Source organism: Oncorhynchus gorbuscha, linkage group LG02 (assembly GCF_021184085.1).
Source record: "Oncorhynchus gorbuscha isolate QuinsamMale2020 ecotype Even-year linkage group LG02, OgorEven_v1.0, whole genome shotgun sequence".
Lineage (NCBI taxonomy): Eukaryota > Metazoa > Chordata > Actinopteri > Salmoniformes > Salmonidae > Oncorhynchus > Oncorhynchus gorbuscha.
Genome location: NC_060174.1, coordinates 14,299,531 through 14,316,972, shown reverse-complemented (window position 1 = coordinate 14,316,972; position 17,442 = coordinate 14,299,531). Strand labels below are relative to the sequence as shown.

At 43.6% G+C, this 17,442-nt stretch overlaps 1 protein-coding gene across 1 annotated transcript in view; it reads left to right on the top strand.

The window, feature by feature from the left end:
• Window positions 1-17,442, top strand: part of LOC123997587 (multiple PDZ domain protein-like) — a 230,892-nt gene that overhangs the window by 150,314 nt on the left and 63,136 nt on the right. Inside the window, exon 25 of the mRNA XM_046301983.1 lies at window positions 10,088-10,179. Within this exon, the coding sequence (XP_046157939.1) occupies window positions 10,088-10,179 (92 nt within the window). The remainder of the gene's footprint in view (window positions 1-10,087; window positions 10,180-17,442) is intronic.

The following is a 17,442-nucleotide window of genomic DNA, read 5'->3' as shown; positions in this document are numbered from 1 at the left end:
GAGAGAGTCCTACTGCCTGAGCTATGTTGTTGGTGTAAATTGAGAAGAGAGTGGGGCCTAGGATTGAGCCTTTGGGTACTCCCTTGGTGACAGGCAGTGGCTGAGACAGCAGATGTTCTGACTTTATACACTGCACTCTTTGAGAGAGGTAGTTAGTAAACCAGGCCAAAGACCCCTCAGAGACACGAGAATGGAATGGTCTACTGTATCAAAAGCTTTGGCCAAGTGAAAAAAAATAGCAGTACAACATTGCTTAGAATCAAGGGCAATGGTGATATCATTGAGGACCTTTAATGTTACAGTGACACGTCCATAACCTGAACGGAAACTAGATTGCATACCAGAGAGAATATTATAGACATCAAGAAAGCCAGTCAGTTGATTATTGACAAGTTTTTCCAACACTTTTGATAAACAAGGCAAAATAGAAATAGGCCTATAACAGTTAGGATCAGCTTGATCTCCCCCTTTAAATAAAGGACGAGAGAGACAGGAGAGACAGGTTAAAAAGGTTGGAGATAGGCTTGGCGATGATAGGGGTAGCAACCTAAAGAAGAAATGGTCTAAACCACCTGACCCAGTTTCAAGAGCTCCTTTAAAACCTTCGACTGAGTAACTGCCTGCAGAGAGAAACTTTGTAGCGGTTGCAGAGGAAAAAGAGGGAGAAGCATTGTGGATAGTCACATTAGAAAGGGTGGGAGATGAGGAAATGTTGGATGGTAAAGGAGGAATGGCTGAGTCAAATAGGAGTCCTGACTTAATGAAGTGGTGATGAAAGAGCTCAGCCATGTGCTTCTTGTCAGTAATCAACATTAAGGGACATGGGCAGCTGTGAGGAGGAGGGTTTATTCTCCAGTTCTTTAACCGTTATCCAGAACTTCTTGGGGTTAGACCCACAGAGAGAGAACTGCTCCTTAAAGTAACTAGCTTTGGCCTTCTGGTAGCCTGAGTGCACTTATTTCTCATTTACCTCAATGAGAGCCAGTCAGCCCGAGTATGCGTGCGTGTGCCGAGCCTTTCGCCAAATGCTTTTCTTGAGGTAGAGTCATTTTAAGATAACGTTTGAACCAGGGGCTGAACCTGTTTTTAATTCCCATTTTCTTTATAGGGGAGTGTTTAACAATACCACTGAACATATCAAAAAAGAAGGTCCAATAGAGGGGATAAAGCTGATTCTATACCATTTTACAAAGGCTAGTTCATGTATTTTAGCAAGGGTCAATGACAAGTTAGGACAGGTCGTTTCACTGAGCATCCATTACGACCACGGACTGTAAAACAGTGATCACTAAGGTCATTACAGAAAACACCAGACTGACACCTAACAGGATTATTTGTGAGGATAACATCGATGAGAGTAGCCTTTTCTGGGTGTTTGGAGTCAGACCTCGTGGGATTGGTAATAATCTGAGAAAGATTTAGGGAGTCCCATTGCTTTAGGACTTGGTCAGGTGGTTTAAGCATGTCCCAGTTTAGGTCACCTAGCAGGACAAATTCAAATTTAGTGTAAGGGGCCAGGACAGAGCTTAGGGCAGATAGGGTACAGGCCAGTGCTGATGGAGAATGATAGCACCCAGCAACAGTCACCCAGCAACAGTCACCCAGCAACAGTCACCCAGCAACAGTCACCCAGCAACAGTCACCCAGCAACAGTCACCCAGCCACGACAAAGAGACATTTGAAAGTTTAATACTTAAAACCAGCAAATCAAATTGTTTGGGGACAGACTTAGTGGAGACAACCGAGAACTGAAGGTGATCCTTGGTGAAGATAGCCCCCCCCCCCCACACACATTTGGATGATCTGTCTTGCCGAAAAAGGTGATAACCAGGAAGGTTAACATCAGTATTCAAATCACTCTTCCTTAACCACGTCTCAGTAATGACCAACACATCTGGATTGGAGCTGTGAACCCACACTTTCAATTGATCCATTTTAGGCAATAAGCTTCTAGTGTTAATGTGCAGAAAACCGAGGCTTTTACGAGAGCAGAAATCAGTGAAGTAGATATCAGAGCATAAGTCAGAATTGGGGCTAGCAACAGTAGATGGGCCAGGGTATACCTGCACATTTCCAGATATCATCAACAGTAGATGGGCCAGGGTTTACATGCACATTTCCAGATATCATCAACAGTAGATGGGCCAGGGTGTACATGCACATTTCCAGATATCATCAACAGTAGATGGGCCAGGGTGTACATGCACATTTCCAGATATCATCAACAGTAGATGGGCCAGGGTTTACATGCACATTTCCAGATATCATCAACAGTAGATGGGCCAGGGTTTACATGCACATTTCCAGATATCATCAACAGTAGATGGGCCAGGGTTTACATGCACATTTCCAGATATCATCAACAGTAGATGGGCCAGGGTATACATGCACATTTCCAGATATCATCAACAGTAGATGGGCCAGGGTGTACATGCACATTTCCAGATATCATCAACAGTAGATGGGCCAGGATGTACATGCACATTTCCAGATATCATCAACAGTAGATGGGCCAGGATGTACATGCACATTTCCAGATATCATCAACAGTAGATGGGCCAGGGTGTACATGCACATTTCCAGATATCATCAACAGTAATACAATCAAGGCACGGTATAGGACAAGGAGAGCTCTGCAGGGCTGATTTATGACATCTGAATGTGCATCAGATGGCAACAAGATCATATTGCACAGCAATTTCATCAGGTAACATGAATACAAAGCCGGCGAGAGGTGGTTAGAAGAGGATGGGAGGCTAAAAGTCTGTGTAACCAATAGAGAGTCAGAGTCCCGAGTGTGGGAACAAACATTGTATGTCCCGCGGTTGGGTAAAGAACGTTTGTAGTCAACAAAGCATGCAGGAGGCAAATAGCAAAATGAAAAATGGAAAAAATGTAATATATAACGACTTATAGCCATTGGGGGCGTACCTGTACCAGACAGGGAGAGACAGGCCAGGGCAGACAATGAACAGATCTCCAGGTGGATCCAAGCAGCAGGCAAGGGAAGTAGGTGTGCGAAGGTCTTTCCTCTTTCCACCTCTGCTGTTCTCAGAGAGTCACAGATTCCAGGAAAACCTCTATCACAATGTTTGGCCACAAAACACAACGCGAGTGTCGAGTCTTTAGATTTTCACCACGACAACGTCAAAATAGTCTTGTCTTTTCTTGTCCTTATCCGTTCCCCTTACTCCAGTTTCTCCTTCCTTCGCGATCGTTCAACTTCTTTATTCAAGCAACTTTGTATGAACTTCGAAGTCCAGAGTAAGAGCAGTGTTTCCCTCTCCGTTACTGAGGCAGGCCTCCATAGCAATATAGCCTAACTCAAATCTGGACACTGACTGTATAACCTCTCACATAGCCTGATTTTAAAATGAAGTCCGGCAGAATTAAGCATTTCTTTAAGTAAAATTATACACCATTTTGATTCGGGGCAGGAGTGGAGAAATATTATTTCTTTCTTTCAGCATCTTGAGAGCTTGGCTGGAGTGATTATGGACATATTCAATCTCTCCCTGTCCCAGTCTGCTGTCCCCACTCGCTTTAAGATGTCCACCATTGTTCCTGTAACCAAGAAAGCTAAGGTAACTGAACTAAATGACTATCGCCCCGTAGCACTCACTTCTGTCATCATGAAGTGCTTTGAGAGGCTAGTTAAGGACAATATCACCTCTACCTTACCTGACCCTCTAGACCCATTTCAATACGCATATCGTCCCAACAGATCCACGGACGATGCAATAGCCATCACACTGCCCACTGCCCTATCCCACCTGGACAAGAATTCTGTTCATTGACTCTATAGCTCAGTATTCAACACCATAGTACCCTCCAAGCTCATCATTAAGCTCGAGGCCCTGGATCTGAACCCCGCCCTGTGCAACTGGGTCCGGGACTTCCTGACGGGCCACCCCCCAGGTGGTGAAGGTAGGGAACCACACCTCCACTTCGCCGATCCTCAACGTAGGGGCCCCACAAGTGTGCGTACTCAGTCCTCTCCTGTACTCCTGTACTCACTGTTCACTCATGACTGCGTGGTCGCACACGTCTCTAACTCAATCATTTTCAGATGACAGGACCATAGTAGGCCTGATAACCAACAATGACCTCCTCCTACAGGGCCTTGGTGGAGTGGTGCCAGGAAAATAACCTCTCCCTCAACGTCAACGAAAAGTTCCTTGGCTCTCACATCACTGACGATCTGAAATGGTCCACCCACACAGACAGTGTGGTGGAGAAGGCGCAACAGCGCTCGATGTCACAGGAAGGTCAAAAAGATCATCAAGGACATCAACCACCCGAGCCACGGCCTGTTCAGCCCATTATCATCCAGAAGATGAGGTCAGTACAGATGCATCAAAGCTGGGACCGAGAGCCTGAAGAACAGATTCCATCTTAAGGCCATCAGACTGTTAAATAGCCATCACTAGCCGGCTACCACCTGTTTACTCAACCCTGCATCTTAGAGGCTGCTGCCCTATATACATAGACATGGAATCACTGGTCACTTTAATAATGTTTACATACTGCTTTACTCATCTCATATGTATATACTGTATTCTATTCTACTGTATTTTAGTCAATGCCACTCTGACATTGCTCGTCCTAATATTTATATATTTCTTAATTCCATTATTTTACTTTTAGATTTGTGTGTGTTGTTGTGAATTGTTAGATACTACTGCGCTTTTGGAGCTAGGAACACATATTTTGCAGATGTTATTGTGGATGTGACCAATAAAATTTGATTTGATGAATGTGCAGTTAGGGTCCGTCTGTAAAGGTGGTGTTGCTGTCTTTATCAGCATCATAAAAGCTGATTACTATTTCAACCACATAAAGTATGCATACAAGCCAAACTCAAATCTTATCAAAAACATGTTTAATTTCCTTTACAACCGGTCAAACTCATTTTCTGCATGAAAAATTGTTCCTGTTTTTTTTGTTAATGCATTTTCTCCCCGGTCCCTAAGCATCTTTGCTGCCCAAGAGAAGCAGAGATGAAAGAGAAAAGAGAAAACAAACTTTACCGATGTCAACTCGGTTGAAGCAGTCATTCTATCGATTTATGACATTATTCTGGTGATCTAGGGTTTATTTAGTCTTCTAGGGCAACATGCAATGACAGAAGAGAAGCGGCGTGTATCTAATTATAGTCAAGTTGACTAACTAATAGCCTATCAAAATGTTGTAAATTATATGCAGAAACAATAGCCTATCAAAATGTTGTAAATTATATGCAGAAACAATAGCCTATCAAAATGTTGGAAATTATATGCAGAAACAATAGCCTATCAAAATGTTGGAAATTATATGCAGAAACAATAGCCTATCAAAATGTTGGAAATTATATGCAGAAACAATAGCCTATCAAAATGTTGGAAATTATATGCAGAAACAATAGCCTATCAAAATGTTGGAAATTATATGCAGTAACAATAGCCTATCAAAATGTTGGAAATTATATGCAGAAACAATAGCCTATCAAAATGTTGGAAATTATATGCAGAAACAATAGCCTATCAAAATGTTGGAAATTATATGCAGAAACAATAGCCTATCAAAATGTTGGAAATTATATGCAGAAACAATAGCCTATCAAAATGTTGGAAATTATATGCAGAAACAATAGCCTATCAAAATGTTGGAAATTATATGCAGAAACAATAGCCTATCAAAATGTTGGAAATTATATGCAGAAACAATAGCCTATCAAAATGTTGGAAATTATATGCAGAAACAATAGCCTATCAAAATGTTGGAAATTATATGCAGAAACAATAGCCTATCAAAATGTTGGAAATTATATGCAGAAACAATAGCCTATCAAAATGTTGGAAATTATATGCAGAAACAATAGCCTATCAAAATGTTGGAAATTATATGCAGAAACAATAGCCTATCAAAATGTTGGAAATTATATGCAGAAACAATAGCCTATCAAAATGTTGGAAATTATATGCAGAAACAATAGCCTATCAAAATGTTGGAAATTATATGCAGAAACAATAGCCTATCAAAATGTTGGAAATTATATGCAGAAACAATAGCCTATCAAAATGTTGGAAATTATATGCAGAAACAATAGCCTAGCAAAATGTTGGAAATTATATGCAGAAACATATCTAAAAAGGCCTGTAAAAAAAAGGTTCTCCCGTCTTTGACTGTACAGTGAATTTTCTATATTTGCGGGTCAGGTGCCGGCCTCAGATTTTCACTTTATCCCATATAGTCTGACAGTCCCAACTCCCAACACAACACTGTCACTGTTGATGCCAGGGCTCCTCTCAGGCCACACAATTCATCACAACACAACAGCTGTGCGTGTGCGTGTGTGTGTCTGCCTCTGAGGAATAACAGGGGAATAGCTGTCACTAAGGCCACAGGGTCTAACCTAAAACACTTTTCTCTATCCCATCTCCATTCTCTGTCTATTGATGTTCACTTCTCTTCTCTGTATCTCCTCTTCTGTCTTCCTTAGGGAGGTTCAGCTTCTGAGAAGACTGCCTAGGCAGCGAGGAGCCATGCAATATAGATGTGATTGATTATTATGATTTGATTAGAGTAGTTGCTTAGTTTGAGCACTGCTACTGAATGCAATGAATTATATATGTGTCTACATAGAGCTGTAGTGTTTGATGTGTTCGTCGTAGATTATCTTCCACAACATTAATAGTAACATCGAAGAGCTTGAATTGGAATTGACAGTTGACCCTTTGTCTGTTGTGTCTGTCTTCTTTTTCGTGCCAATTCATTCATTCCATCATATCGCTTTCTCCTCCCTCCCACTGTCAGCCCTGTTGTTTATTCTCTCCATTCCTCCCACCCTCTCTGTCATGCCAGCTTTACTCGTTACAACAAAGTCACTGCTGCTATGAAACATGTATGTGGCTCGCCACAAGCAGCGGGAGAGGAGGGGGGCAGACCCGACACACTGCGATACACACACAGTCACAGGCTGATGCATGTGGACACACACACACACACACACACACACACACACACACACACACACACACACACACACACACACACACACACACACACACACACACACACACACACACACACACACACACACACACACACACACACACACACACACACACAGTCACAGGCTGATGCATGCGGACACACATTCACACACAGTCACAGGCTGATGCATGCGGACACACATTCACACGGACACACACACACACAGTCACAGGGACACACACACATGCGCACACACATACACACACAGTCACAGGGACATGCATGCACGTGCACACACACACACACACACACAAACACCACCTCAAACATTTTAAGCCATCATTGGGCTTTATGTACCAATTATTTATGTTGACATTGCCTTGTGAATCCTGTCCAATAGGAACCGATGGAGCTAGTCGGTTTTATTTAGACTTTTACTAAAGGTTGAAAGCATTTAGTTCAAATGGGTTACCTATCTCTCTGGTGTGTGTGTGTGTGTGTGTGTGTGTGTGTGTGTGCGTGCGTGCGTGCGTGCGTGCGCGCTTAATCATGTGCTGATGCCTGAGCGGAGGAATCAGGCAGATATTTGCATCCTGTAGCTCGAACTCCATAAAGTTCTGGGACACTGTAAAGTCCATGGAGAACAAGAGCACCTCCTCCCAGCTGCCCACTGCACTGAGGCTAGGTAACACGATAACCACCGATAAATCCATGATTATCGAAAACTTCAACAAGCAGTTTTCAATGGCTGGCCATGCCTTCCTCCTGGCTACTCCAACCTTGGCCAACAGCTCAGCTCCCCCCCCCCGCAGCTACTCGCCCAAGCCTCTCCAGCTTCTCCTTTACCCAAATCCAGATAGCAGATGTTCTGAAAGAGCTGCAAAACCTGGACCTGTTCAAATCAGCTGGGCTTGACATTCTGGACACTCTATTTCTGAACCTATCCGCCGCCATTGTCGCAACCCCTATTACCAGCCTGTTCAACCTCTCTTTCATATCGTCTGAGATCCCCAAGGATTGGAAAGCTGCCGCAGTCATCCCCCTCTTCAAAGGGGGAGACACCCTGGAACCAAACTGTTACAGACCTATATCCATCCTGCCCTGCCTATCTAAGGTCTTCGAAAGCCATGTCAACAAACAGGTCACTGACCATCTCGAATCCCACCGTACCTTCTCCGCTGTGCAATCGGGTTTCCGAGCCGGTCACGGGTGCACCTCAGCCACGCTCAAGGTACTAAACGATATCATAACCGCCATCGATAAAAGACAGTACTGTGCAGCCGTCTTCATCGACCTGGCCAAGGCTTTCGACTCTGTCAATCACCATATTCTTATCGGCAGACTCAGTAGCCTCGGTTTTTCTAATGACTGCCTTGCCTGGTTCACCAACTACTTTGCATACAGAGTTCAGTGTGTCAAATCGGAGGGCATGTTGTCCGGTCCTCTGGCAGTCTCTATGGGGGTGCCACAGGGTTCAATTCTCGGGCCGACTCTTTTCTCTGTATATATCAATGATGTTGCTCTTGCTGCGGACGATTCCCTGATCCACCTCTACGCAGACGACACCATTTGTATACTTCTGGCCCGTCCTTGGACACTGTGCTATCTAACCTTCAAACGAGCTTCAATGCCATACAACACTCCTTCCGTGGCCTCCAACTGCTCTTAAACGCTAGTAAAACCAAATGCATGCTTTTCAATCGTTCACTGCCTGCACCCGCACGCCCGACTAGCATCACCACCCTGGATTGTTCCGACCTAGAACATGTGGACACCCATAAGTACCTAGGTGTCTGGCTAGACTGTAAACTCTCCTTCCAGACTCATATCAAACATCTCCAATCTAAAATCAACTCAAATTCGGCTTTCTATTCCGCAACAAAGCCTCCTTCACTCACGCCGCCAAACTTACCCTAGTAAAACTGACTATCCTACCGATCCTCGACTTCAGGGATGTCATCTTCAAAATAGCTTCCAATACTCTACTCAGCAAACTGGATGCAGTTTATCATAGTGCCATCCGTTTTGTTACTAAAGCACCTTATACCACCCACCACTGCGACCTGTATGCTCTAGTCGGTTGGCCCTCGCTACATATTCATCGCCAGAGCCACTGGCTCTAGGTCATCTACAAGTCCATGCTAGGTAAAGCTCCACCTTATCTCAGTTCACTGGTCACGATGGCAACACCCACCCGTAGCACGCGCGCTCCAGCAGGTGTATCTCACTGATCATCACTAAAGCCAAAACCTCATTTGGCCGCCTTTCGTTCCAGTTCTCTGATGCCTGTGACTGGAACGAATTGCAAAAATCGCTGAAGTTGGAGACTTTTATGTCCCTCGCCAACTTCAAACATCTGCTATCTGAGCAGCTAACCGATCGCTGCAGCTGTACATAGTCTATCGGTAAATAGCCCACCCAATTTACCTACCTCATCTCCATACTGTTTTTATTTATTTACTTTTCTGCTCTTTTGCACACCAGTATCTCTACCTGTACATGACCATCTGATCATTTATCACTCCAGTGTTAATCTGCTAAATTGTAATTATTCACCTACCTCCTCATGCCTTTTGCACACAATGTATATAGACTATTTTTTTTCTACTGTGTTTATTGTTTACTCCATGTGTAACTCTGTGTTGTTGTCTGTGTCACACTGCTTTGCTTTATCTCGGCCAGGTCGCAGTTGTAAATGAGAACTTGTTCTCTACTAGCCCTTCTGGTTAAATAAAGGTGAAATAAAAATAAAAATCATTCTGTCATTTTCATCACCAACAATAAGATGACTGTGTGTGTGTGGTGTGTGTTTGGTGCACGCTAGCTTACAGGGTATATTTCTGTTTGCATGCGTGTGTTCATGTTTATGCTGATGTGTCTTTGTTAGAGAGATAAAGAAATGAAACCCATCCTTCTTCCGGTATATGATATGGGTAGTGTTTATTTGGCATTAAACGGAAGTAAACTGACCGAAGCAGGGAGGGACCACCTGAACTTGTCCATTAAGAAATGTTATTTTTTACCGTAATCTTCTTCTTTTTTGCTACGGTGTGCCCTAATGAATAATCTCTATTGTAGTTTAATGCTCTCTCCTTCTCTCCTACCCCATCAGATCAACAACCAGGTCCTGTATGGCCGCAGCCACCTGAACGCCTCGGCCATCATCAAGAGCGCCTCGTCCAAGGTCAAGATTACCCTGATCAGGTAGGGCCCCTTTGGGACCAGAGGCGTCAATGCCTATCCTACTGCCCTCCTTAGTTTCAAACCGTTTAAGCTTGAAGGTGCTCTAAGTCCCACCTGCATTGCTGCTTCAGAAACACCTTAGCAGTGTTGTAGTAGCGGAGACCGGTCTCAAGACCACATTTTCAGTGTTTCGGTCTTGTCTCTGTGTTGGATACATTTGTACTCGGTCTTGACTCGGTATTGGACACTGAGGACTAATTTCTTCCTGATACCAGCGGAGTAAAAAACTCATCAGCTTCCATTCAGTACAACCGCTTCGCCAGGCCATATACACTATATGAACAAAAGTATGTAGACACCTGATCGTCAAATATCTCATTCCAAAATCATGGGTATTGATATGGTGTTGGTCCCCCGTTTACTGCTATAACAGCCTTGATTCTTCTGGGAAGGCTTTCCACTAGATGTTGGAACATTGCTGCAGGGACTTGCTTCCATTCAGCCACAAGAGTATTAGTGAGTTTGGGCGATTAGGTCTGGCTCACAGTCGGTGTTCAAATGTATTCCAAAGGTGGGGTTGAGGTCATGGCTCTGTGCAGGCTAGTCAAGGTCTTCCACACCGGTCTTGACAAACCATTTCTGTATGCACCTTGCTTTGTGCATGCTTAAACAGGAAAGGGCCTTCCCCAAACTGCTGCAAAGTTGGAAACACAGAATTGTCTAGAATATCATTGTATGCTGCATTAAGATTTCCCTTCACTGGAACTAAGGGGCCTAGCCCAAACCATGAAAAACAGCCCCAGTCCATTATTCCTCCTCCACTATGCATTCGGGCAGGTAGCGTTGTCCTGGAAACCCACTTCACGAAGCTCCCGACAGACATTTATTGTGCTGACGTTGCTTCCAGAGGCAGTTTGGAACTTGGTAGTGAGTGTTGCAACCAAGGACAGAAGATTTTTACGCGTTGCGCACTTCAGCACTCTGCGGTCCCGTTCTGTGAGCTAGTGTGGCCTACCACTTCGCGACTGAGCCGCTGTTGTTCCTAGACGTTTCCACTTCACAATAACAGCACTTACAGTTGACCGGGGCAGCTCTAGCAGGGCAGAAATTTGATGAACTGATTTGTTGGAAAGGCAACATCCTATGATGGTGCCACGTTGAAAGTCACTGAGCTCTTCAGTAAGAACATTCTACTGCCAATATTTGTCTATAGAGATTGCATGCCATGTGCTCGATTTTATATACCTGTCAGCAACGGGCGTGGCTGAAGTAGCCGAAACCACTAATCCACTAACATACTTTTGTATATATAGTGTACTTTATGTGTATATACACTCCTGTGTATATATATATATATATGTGTGTATATGTATATAGACTGTGTATCTACAATAGACATGTGGAGAACCTACTGGACCTGATGCTGAACGGACAGCATCAGTAATAACGGTAATACCAGCTCACTCATGTACAGTAGGAGAGTGCTCTTACTGTAAAACACAAAGGACCAGTAGTGTAGAGTAGTGTAGAGTAGAGGAGTGTAGAAGAGGGGAGTAGAGTAGAGTGTAGTGTAGTGGAGTGTAGTGTAGTGGAGTGTAGTGTAGTGTAGAGGAGTGGAGAGGAGTGGAGTGGAGTGTAGAGTAGAGTAGAGTAGAAGAGGGGAGTAGAGTGTAGTATAGTGTAGTATAGTATAGTATAGTATAGTGTAGTGTAGTGTAGTGTAGTGTAGTAGAGTAGAGTAGAGTAGAGTAGAGTAGAGTAGAGTAGAGTAGAGTAGAGTGGAGAAGAGTGGAGAAGAGTGGAGAAGAGTAGAGTAGAGTAGAGTAGAGTAGAGTAGAGTAGAGTAGAGTAGAGTAGAGTAGAGTAGAGTAGAGTAGAGTAGAGTAGAGCGTCTGCTAAATTACTTAAATGTAGAAGTGTGGAGTGTAGAGTAGAAGAGTGTAGAGGAGTTGAGTGGAGTGTAGAATAGTGTAGTGTAGAGGAGTGTAGAGAAGTGCAGTGGAGTGTAGAGGAGTTGAGTGGAGTGTAGAGTAGAGGAGTGGAGAGGAGGAGTGGAGTGGAGTGTAGAGGTAGAGTGGAGTGTAGAATAGTGTAGTGTAGAGAGTGGAGTGTAGATAGAGTGTAGTGGAGTGTAGAGTAGAGTAGTGGAGAGGAGGAGGGAGTAGAGTAGAGTAGAGCGTCTGTAAATTAGTTAAATGTAGAAGTGTGGAGTGTAGATAAGTGTAGAAGAGTGTAGAAGAGTGGAGTTGAGTGGAGTGTAGATGAGTGCAGTGGAGTGTAGAGGAGTGTAGAGAAGTGCAGTGGAGTGTAGAGGAGTTGAGTGGAGTGTAGAGAAGTGCAGTGGAGTGTAGAGGAGTGTAGAGAAGTGCAGTGGAGTGTAGAGGAGTTGAGTGGAGTGTAGAGTAGAGGAGTGGAGAGGAGGAGTGGAGTGGAGTGTAGAGGAGTAGAGTGGAGTGTAGAATAGTGTAGTGTAGAGGAGTGGAGTGTAGATAAGTGTAGTGGAGTGTAGAAGAGTGGAGTGGAGTGGAGTGTAGAAGAGTAGAGTGGAGTGTAGAAGAGTGGAGTGGAGTGGAGTGTAGATGAGTGTAGAGGAGTAGAGTGGAGTGTAGAAGAGTAGAGTGGAGTGTAGAGGAGAGGAGAGGAGAGGAGTGGAGTGTATAGGAGTAGAGTGGAGTGTAGAATCGTGTAGTGTAGAGGAGTAGAGTGGAGTGTAGAATAGTGTAGTGTAGAGGAGTGTAGTGTAGAGGAGTGGAGTGGAGTGTAGAGTAGTGTAGAAGAGTGGGGTGTAGTGTAGAGGAGTGTAGTGTAGAGGAGTGGAGTGTAGAGGAGTGTAGAGGAGTGTAGAGGAGTGTAGAGGAGTGGAGTGGAGTGTAGAGGAGTGGAGTGGAGTGTAGAGGAGTGTAGTGTAGAGTAGTGGAGTGGAGAGGTGTGGAGTGTAGAGGAGTGTAGAGGACTGTAGTGTAGAGGACTGTAGTGTAGAGGAGTGGAGTGTAGAGTAGAGGAGTGGAGTGGAGTGTAGAGGAGTGGAGTGTAGAGTAGAGGAGTGTAGTGTAGTGTAGAGGAGTGTAGTGTAGAGGAGTGTAGAGGAGTGTAGTGTAGTGTAGAGGAGTGTAGTGTAGTGTAGAGGAGTGTAGTGTAGTGTAGTGTAGAGGAGTGTAGTGTAGTGTAGAGGAGTGTAGAGTAGTGTAGTGTAGAGGAGTGTAGTGTAGAGGTGTGGAGTGGAGTGGAGTTGAGTGGAGGTATATGACTTGTCAATTATGTAGTACAATAGTGAAATCATGCACAAAGTAGCCTACACAATCGCAAAGCATGTTGAACTACATTCATATGCACGCTACCGTACACATAGTCTAGTTTCAGAAGGAATATCATCTGCAGGCAGGCAGCAAGAGCATGCAGCTCTCAGCTGGTTTTGGCACAGAGCAGCTCACAGCTGTAGCTGGTAGGGTAGGAAAGAGATTTTAACTTATGATATCTACCAGTAAATGCTAACTAAGGCAACAATGGCAATGCAAACCAGGTGTTGAGAAAGTATGGTCTGAAGTCTTGTTCAGTAGGCTATTTATGATGTCGCAATTCAGTCATCATGCACTGTTTGCATCAGGGGCGTAGGCATGAGTGGGCTTGGGTGGTTAACTTTGCACGCTCTGGGCATTCTCTTGATGACATCTTTGCACACTCTTGGCATTCTCTCAACCAGATTTACCTGGAATGCTTTTTCTAATAGTCTTGAAGGAGTTCCCACATATGCTGAGAACTCGCAATTTGGTTGAGGTTATGTGATTGTGGAGGCCAGGTCATCTGATTCAGCACTCCATCACTCTCCTTCTTGGTCAAATAGCCCTTACACAGCCTGGGGGTGTGTTAGGTCATTGTCCTGTTGAAAAACAAATGATAGTCCCACTAAGCGCAAACCAGATGGAATGGCGTATCGCAGCAGAATGCTGTGGTAGCCATGCTGGTTAAGTGTACCTTGAATTCTAAATAAATCACAGACAGTGTCACCAGCAAAGCACCATCACACCTCCTCCTCCATGCTTCACGATGGGAACCACACATGCAGAGATCATCTATTTACCTACTCTGCATCTCACAAAGATGGAGCGGTTGGATTCAAAAATTTCACATTTGGCCCAAGCAACTATATTCTTAGTGGTTTCTTTGCAGCAAAGGCCTGATCCATGCAGTCTCCTCTGAACAGTTGATGTTAGGATGTGTCTGTTACTTGAACTCTGTGAAGCATTTATTTGGGCTGCAATTTCTGAGGCTGGTAACTCTAATGAACTTACTCTCTGCAGCAGAGTTGACTCTGGGTCTTCCTTTCCTGTGGCGGTCTTCATGAGAGCCAGTTTCATCATAGCACTTGATGGTTTTTTCGACTGCACAACTTTCAAAGTTTTTGACATTTTCTGGATTGACTGACCTTCATGTCTTAAATGTCTTAAAGTAATGATGGACTGTCGTTTCTCTTTGCTTATTTGAGCTGTTCTTGCCATAATATGGACTTGGTCTTTTACCAAATAGGACTCTTCTGTATACCACCCCTACCTTGTCACAACACAACTGATTGTCTCAAATGCATTAAGAAGGAAAGAAATTACACAAATTAACTTTTAACTTAGGGCTAGGCCCTTTTTCTCAATTTCCGCCTGAATGACATACCCAAAGTAAACTGCCTGTAGCTCAGGCCCTGACGCAAGGATATTCATATAATTGGTGCCATTATAAAAAAATTAAAAACTTTGTAGAAATGTTAAAATAGTGTAGGAGAATATAACACAATAGATATGGTAGGAGAAAATCCAAAGAAAAAACAACCAGATTTTTATTTTAGAAATGCAAATTAAAGCTCATATTGTAAAATTGCTCCCTGGGTGCAATTCCTATGGCTTCCACAGGGTGTCAGCAGTCTATGTTCAAGGTTTCAGGCTTGTAACTTCAAAAACAAATAAGAAATAACCGTTTTTGTTCTGAGGACACAGTGTTGGAAATTTGTGTTTTTGCTCACCATGATGAAGTTGCACACCTGTTAAAATAGGTTGCCTATTGAACATACTTGTATCTGAAAAAAAGATTATAGTTTGATTACATGTTAAGGTGTCTGAGGAGTAAATAGAAATGTATTTTGACTTGTTGAAAAAAAGTTTAGGGGTAGATTTTTGGATTCCTTTCCCTGCAGTGGATTACTCAAATCGATAGCGCTAACTAAACTGACTTTTTGGGATATAAAAAAGTATATATAGAGATAGAGAGGTTATAGAGAGCTATGTTATAGCTGGGACCCTTTTTATGACAAATCAGAGGAATATTTTCAAAAAACCTGTGCAGCTGGAATAATATTTTGATGTGGGGTGCCGTCTAGAAACAATCGCAATGCATGTTTTTGCTATAATAGCTACTGTAAATCGGACAGTGCAGTTTTATTAACAACAATTTAAGCTTTCAGCCAATTTAAGACACATATATGTACCTAAATGTTTAAAATCCATAATTAGAATATATTTGAATTATGCGCCCTCCAGTTTCATCGGGAAGTTGTCCCGCTAGCTGGACACCGATCCTTTTAACCATCTAGTGTCCCATCTGGCCAACATCCAGTGAGGTTGCAGAGCGCCAAATTAAATTACAGAAATGCTCAACATAAAAATTCAGAAAACAAAACATATTTTACATAGGTTTAAAGATTAACTTCATATCATATCATCTGGGCCCGAGTAGCAGGCCGTTGAATTTGGGTATGCTTTTCATCCAAAATTCTGAATGCTGCCCCCTACCCTAGAGAGGTTAACAAGGAACACCTGTTAATTTAAATGCATTCCAGGTGACTACCTCATGAAGCTGGTTACTAAAATGCCAAGAGTGTGCAAAGCTGTCATCAAGGCAAAGGGTATCTACTATGAAGAATCTCAAAGTATCTTAACACTTTTTTGGTTACTACATGATTCCATGTGTTATTTCCATCTGTTATTTTCACACACAAAAAAAGCCTCCTTCACTCACGCCGCCAAACTTACCCTAGTAAAACTGACTATCCTACCGATCCTCGACTTTGGCGATGTCATCTACAAAATAGCTTCCAACACTCTACTCCGCAAACTGGATGCAGTCTATCACAGTGCCATCCGTTTTGTTACCAAATCACCTTATACCACCCACCACTGCGACCTGTATGCTCTAGTCGGTTGGCCCTTGCTACATATTCGTCGCCAGACCCACTGGCTCCAGGTCATCTATAAGTCTATGCTAGGTAAAGCTCCGCCTTATCTCAGTTCACTGGTCACGATAACAACACCCACCCGTAGCACACGTTCCATCAGGTATATCTCACTGATCATCCCCAAAGCCAACACCTCATTTGGCCGCCTTTCCTTCCAGTTCTCTGCTGCCAGTGACTGGAGCGAATTGCAAAAATCGCTGAAGTTGGAGACTTATTTCCCTCACCCACTTTAAACATCAACTATCTGAGCAGCTAACCGATCGCTGCAGCTGTACATAGCCATCTGTAAATAGCCCACCCAATCTACCTACCTCATCCCCATACTGTTTTTATTTGATTTACTTTGCTGCGCTTTTGCACACCAGTATCTCTACTTGCACATCATCATCTACTTATTTATCACTCCAGTGATAATCTGCTAAATTGTAACTTCGCTCCTATGGCCTAAGTGGTCATAGCAACAAAAGACTCTCACAAGCATTCCAGCACAGGTTTCCTCCAACGTGGATGACTGAGTTCATACTGCGACTTGGTGCCTTGACACGGCTTGTGAGGCAAGTATAGAACATTGGGAAGTCACTCCTACGTACCATTATACACTACAGAAGTGCCTGTATGTTGACTTCTCGTGTTAATGTAAGGAATTGGAAAAAGAAGTATGGGCGTAGGTCAGTCAGCCAACATATTGCACCTACCATCCTTTTGTTTGTGTTCACTTGGAACAGTGAGCAAAGATGTGTGATTTTGTTACCATCCTTTCTCAGTGTACCAGCAGTCACATACTGAGGTGAACAGTAGAGAGTAGAACTAGAGAAAGATTCTACTCTCTACTGTTCACCTCGCCTTCTATTTGTTCCATTCCGTTACTATTTCTCTCCCCCAGCCAACGTTGACAGAATGCGTATGTAACATTCTGACACAAAAATGAGGCAGACGGCACCATCGCTCTCCGTCGTCTACACACTATTACAGAGCAACATCTAATGAAACAACGACAACCTTGGTGGAATTTGGGGTGGAGAGGGAAAGAGGAAGAGGAGGTAGTGAGAAGGGCGGGAGAGGAGGGG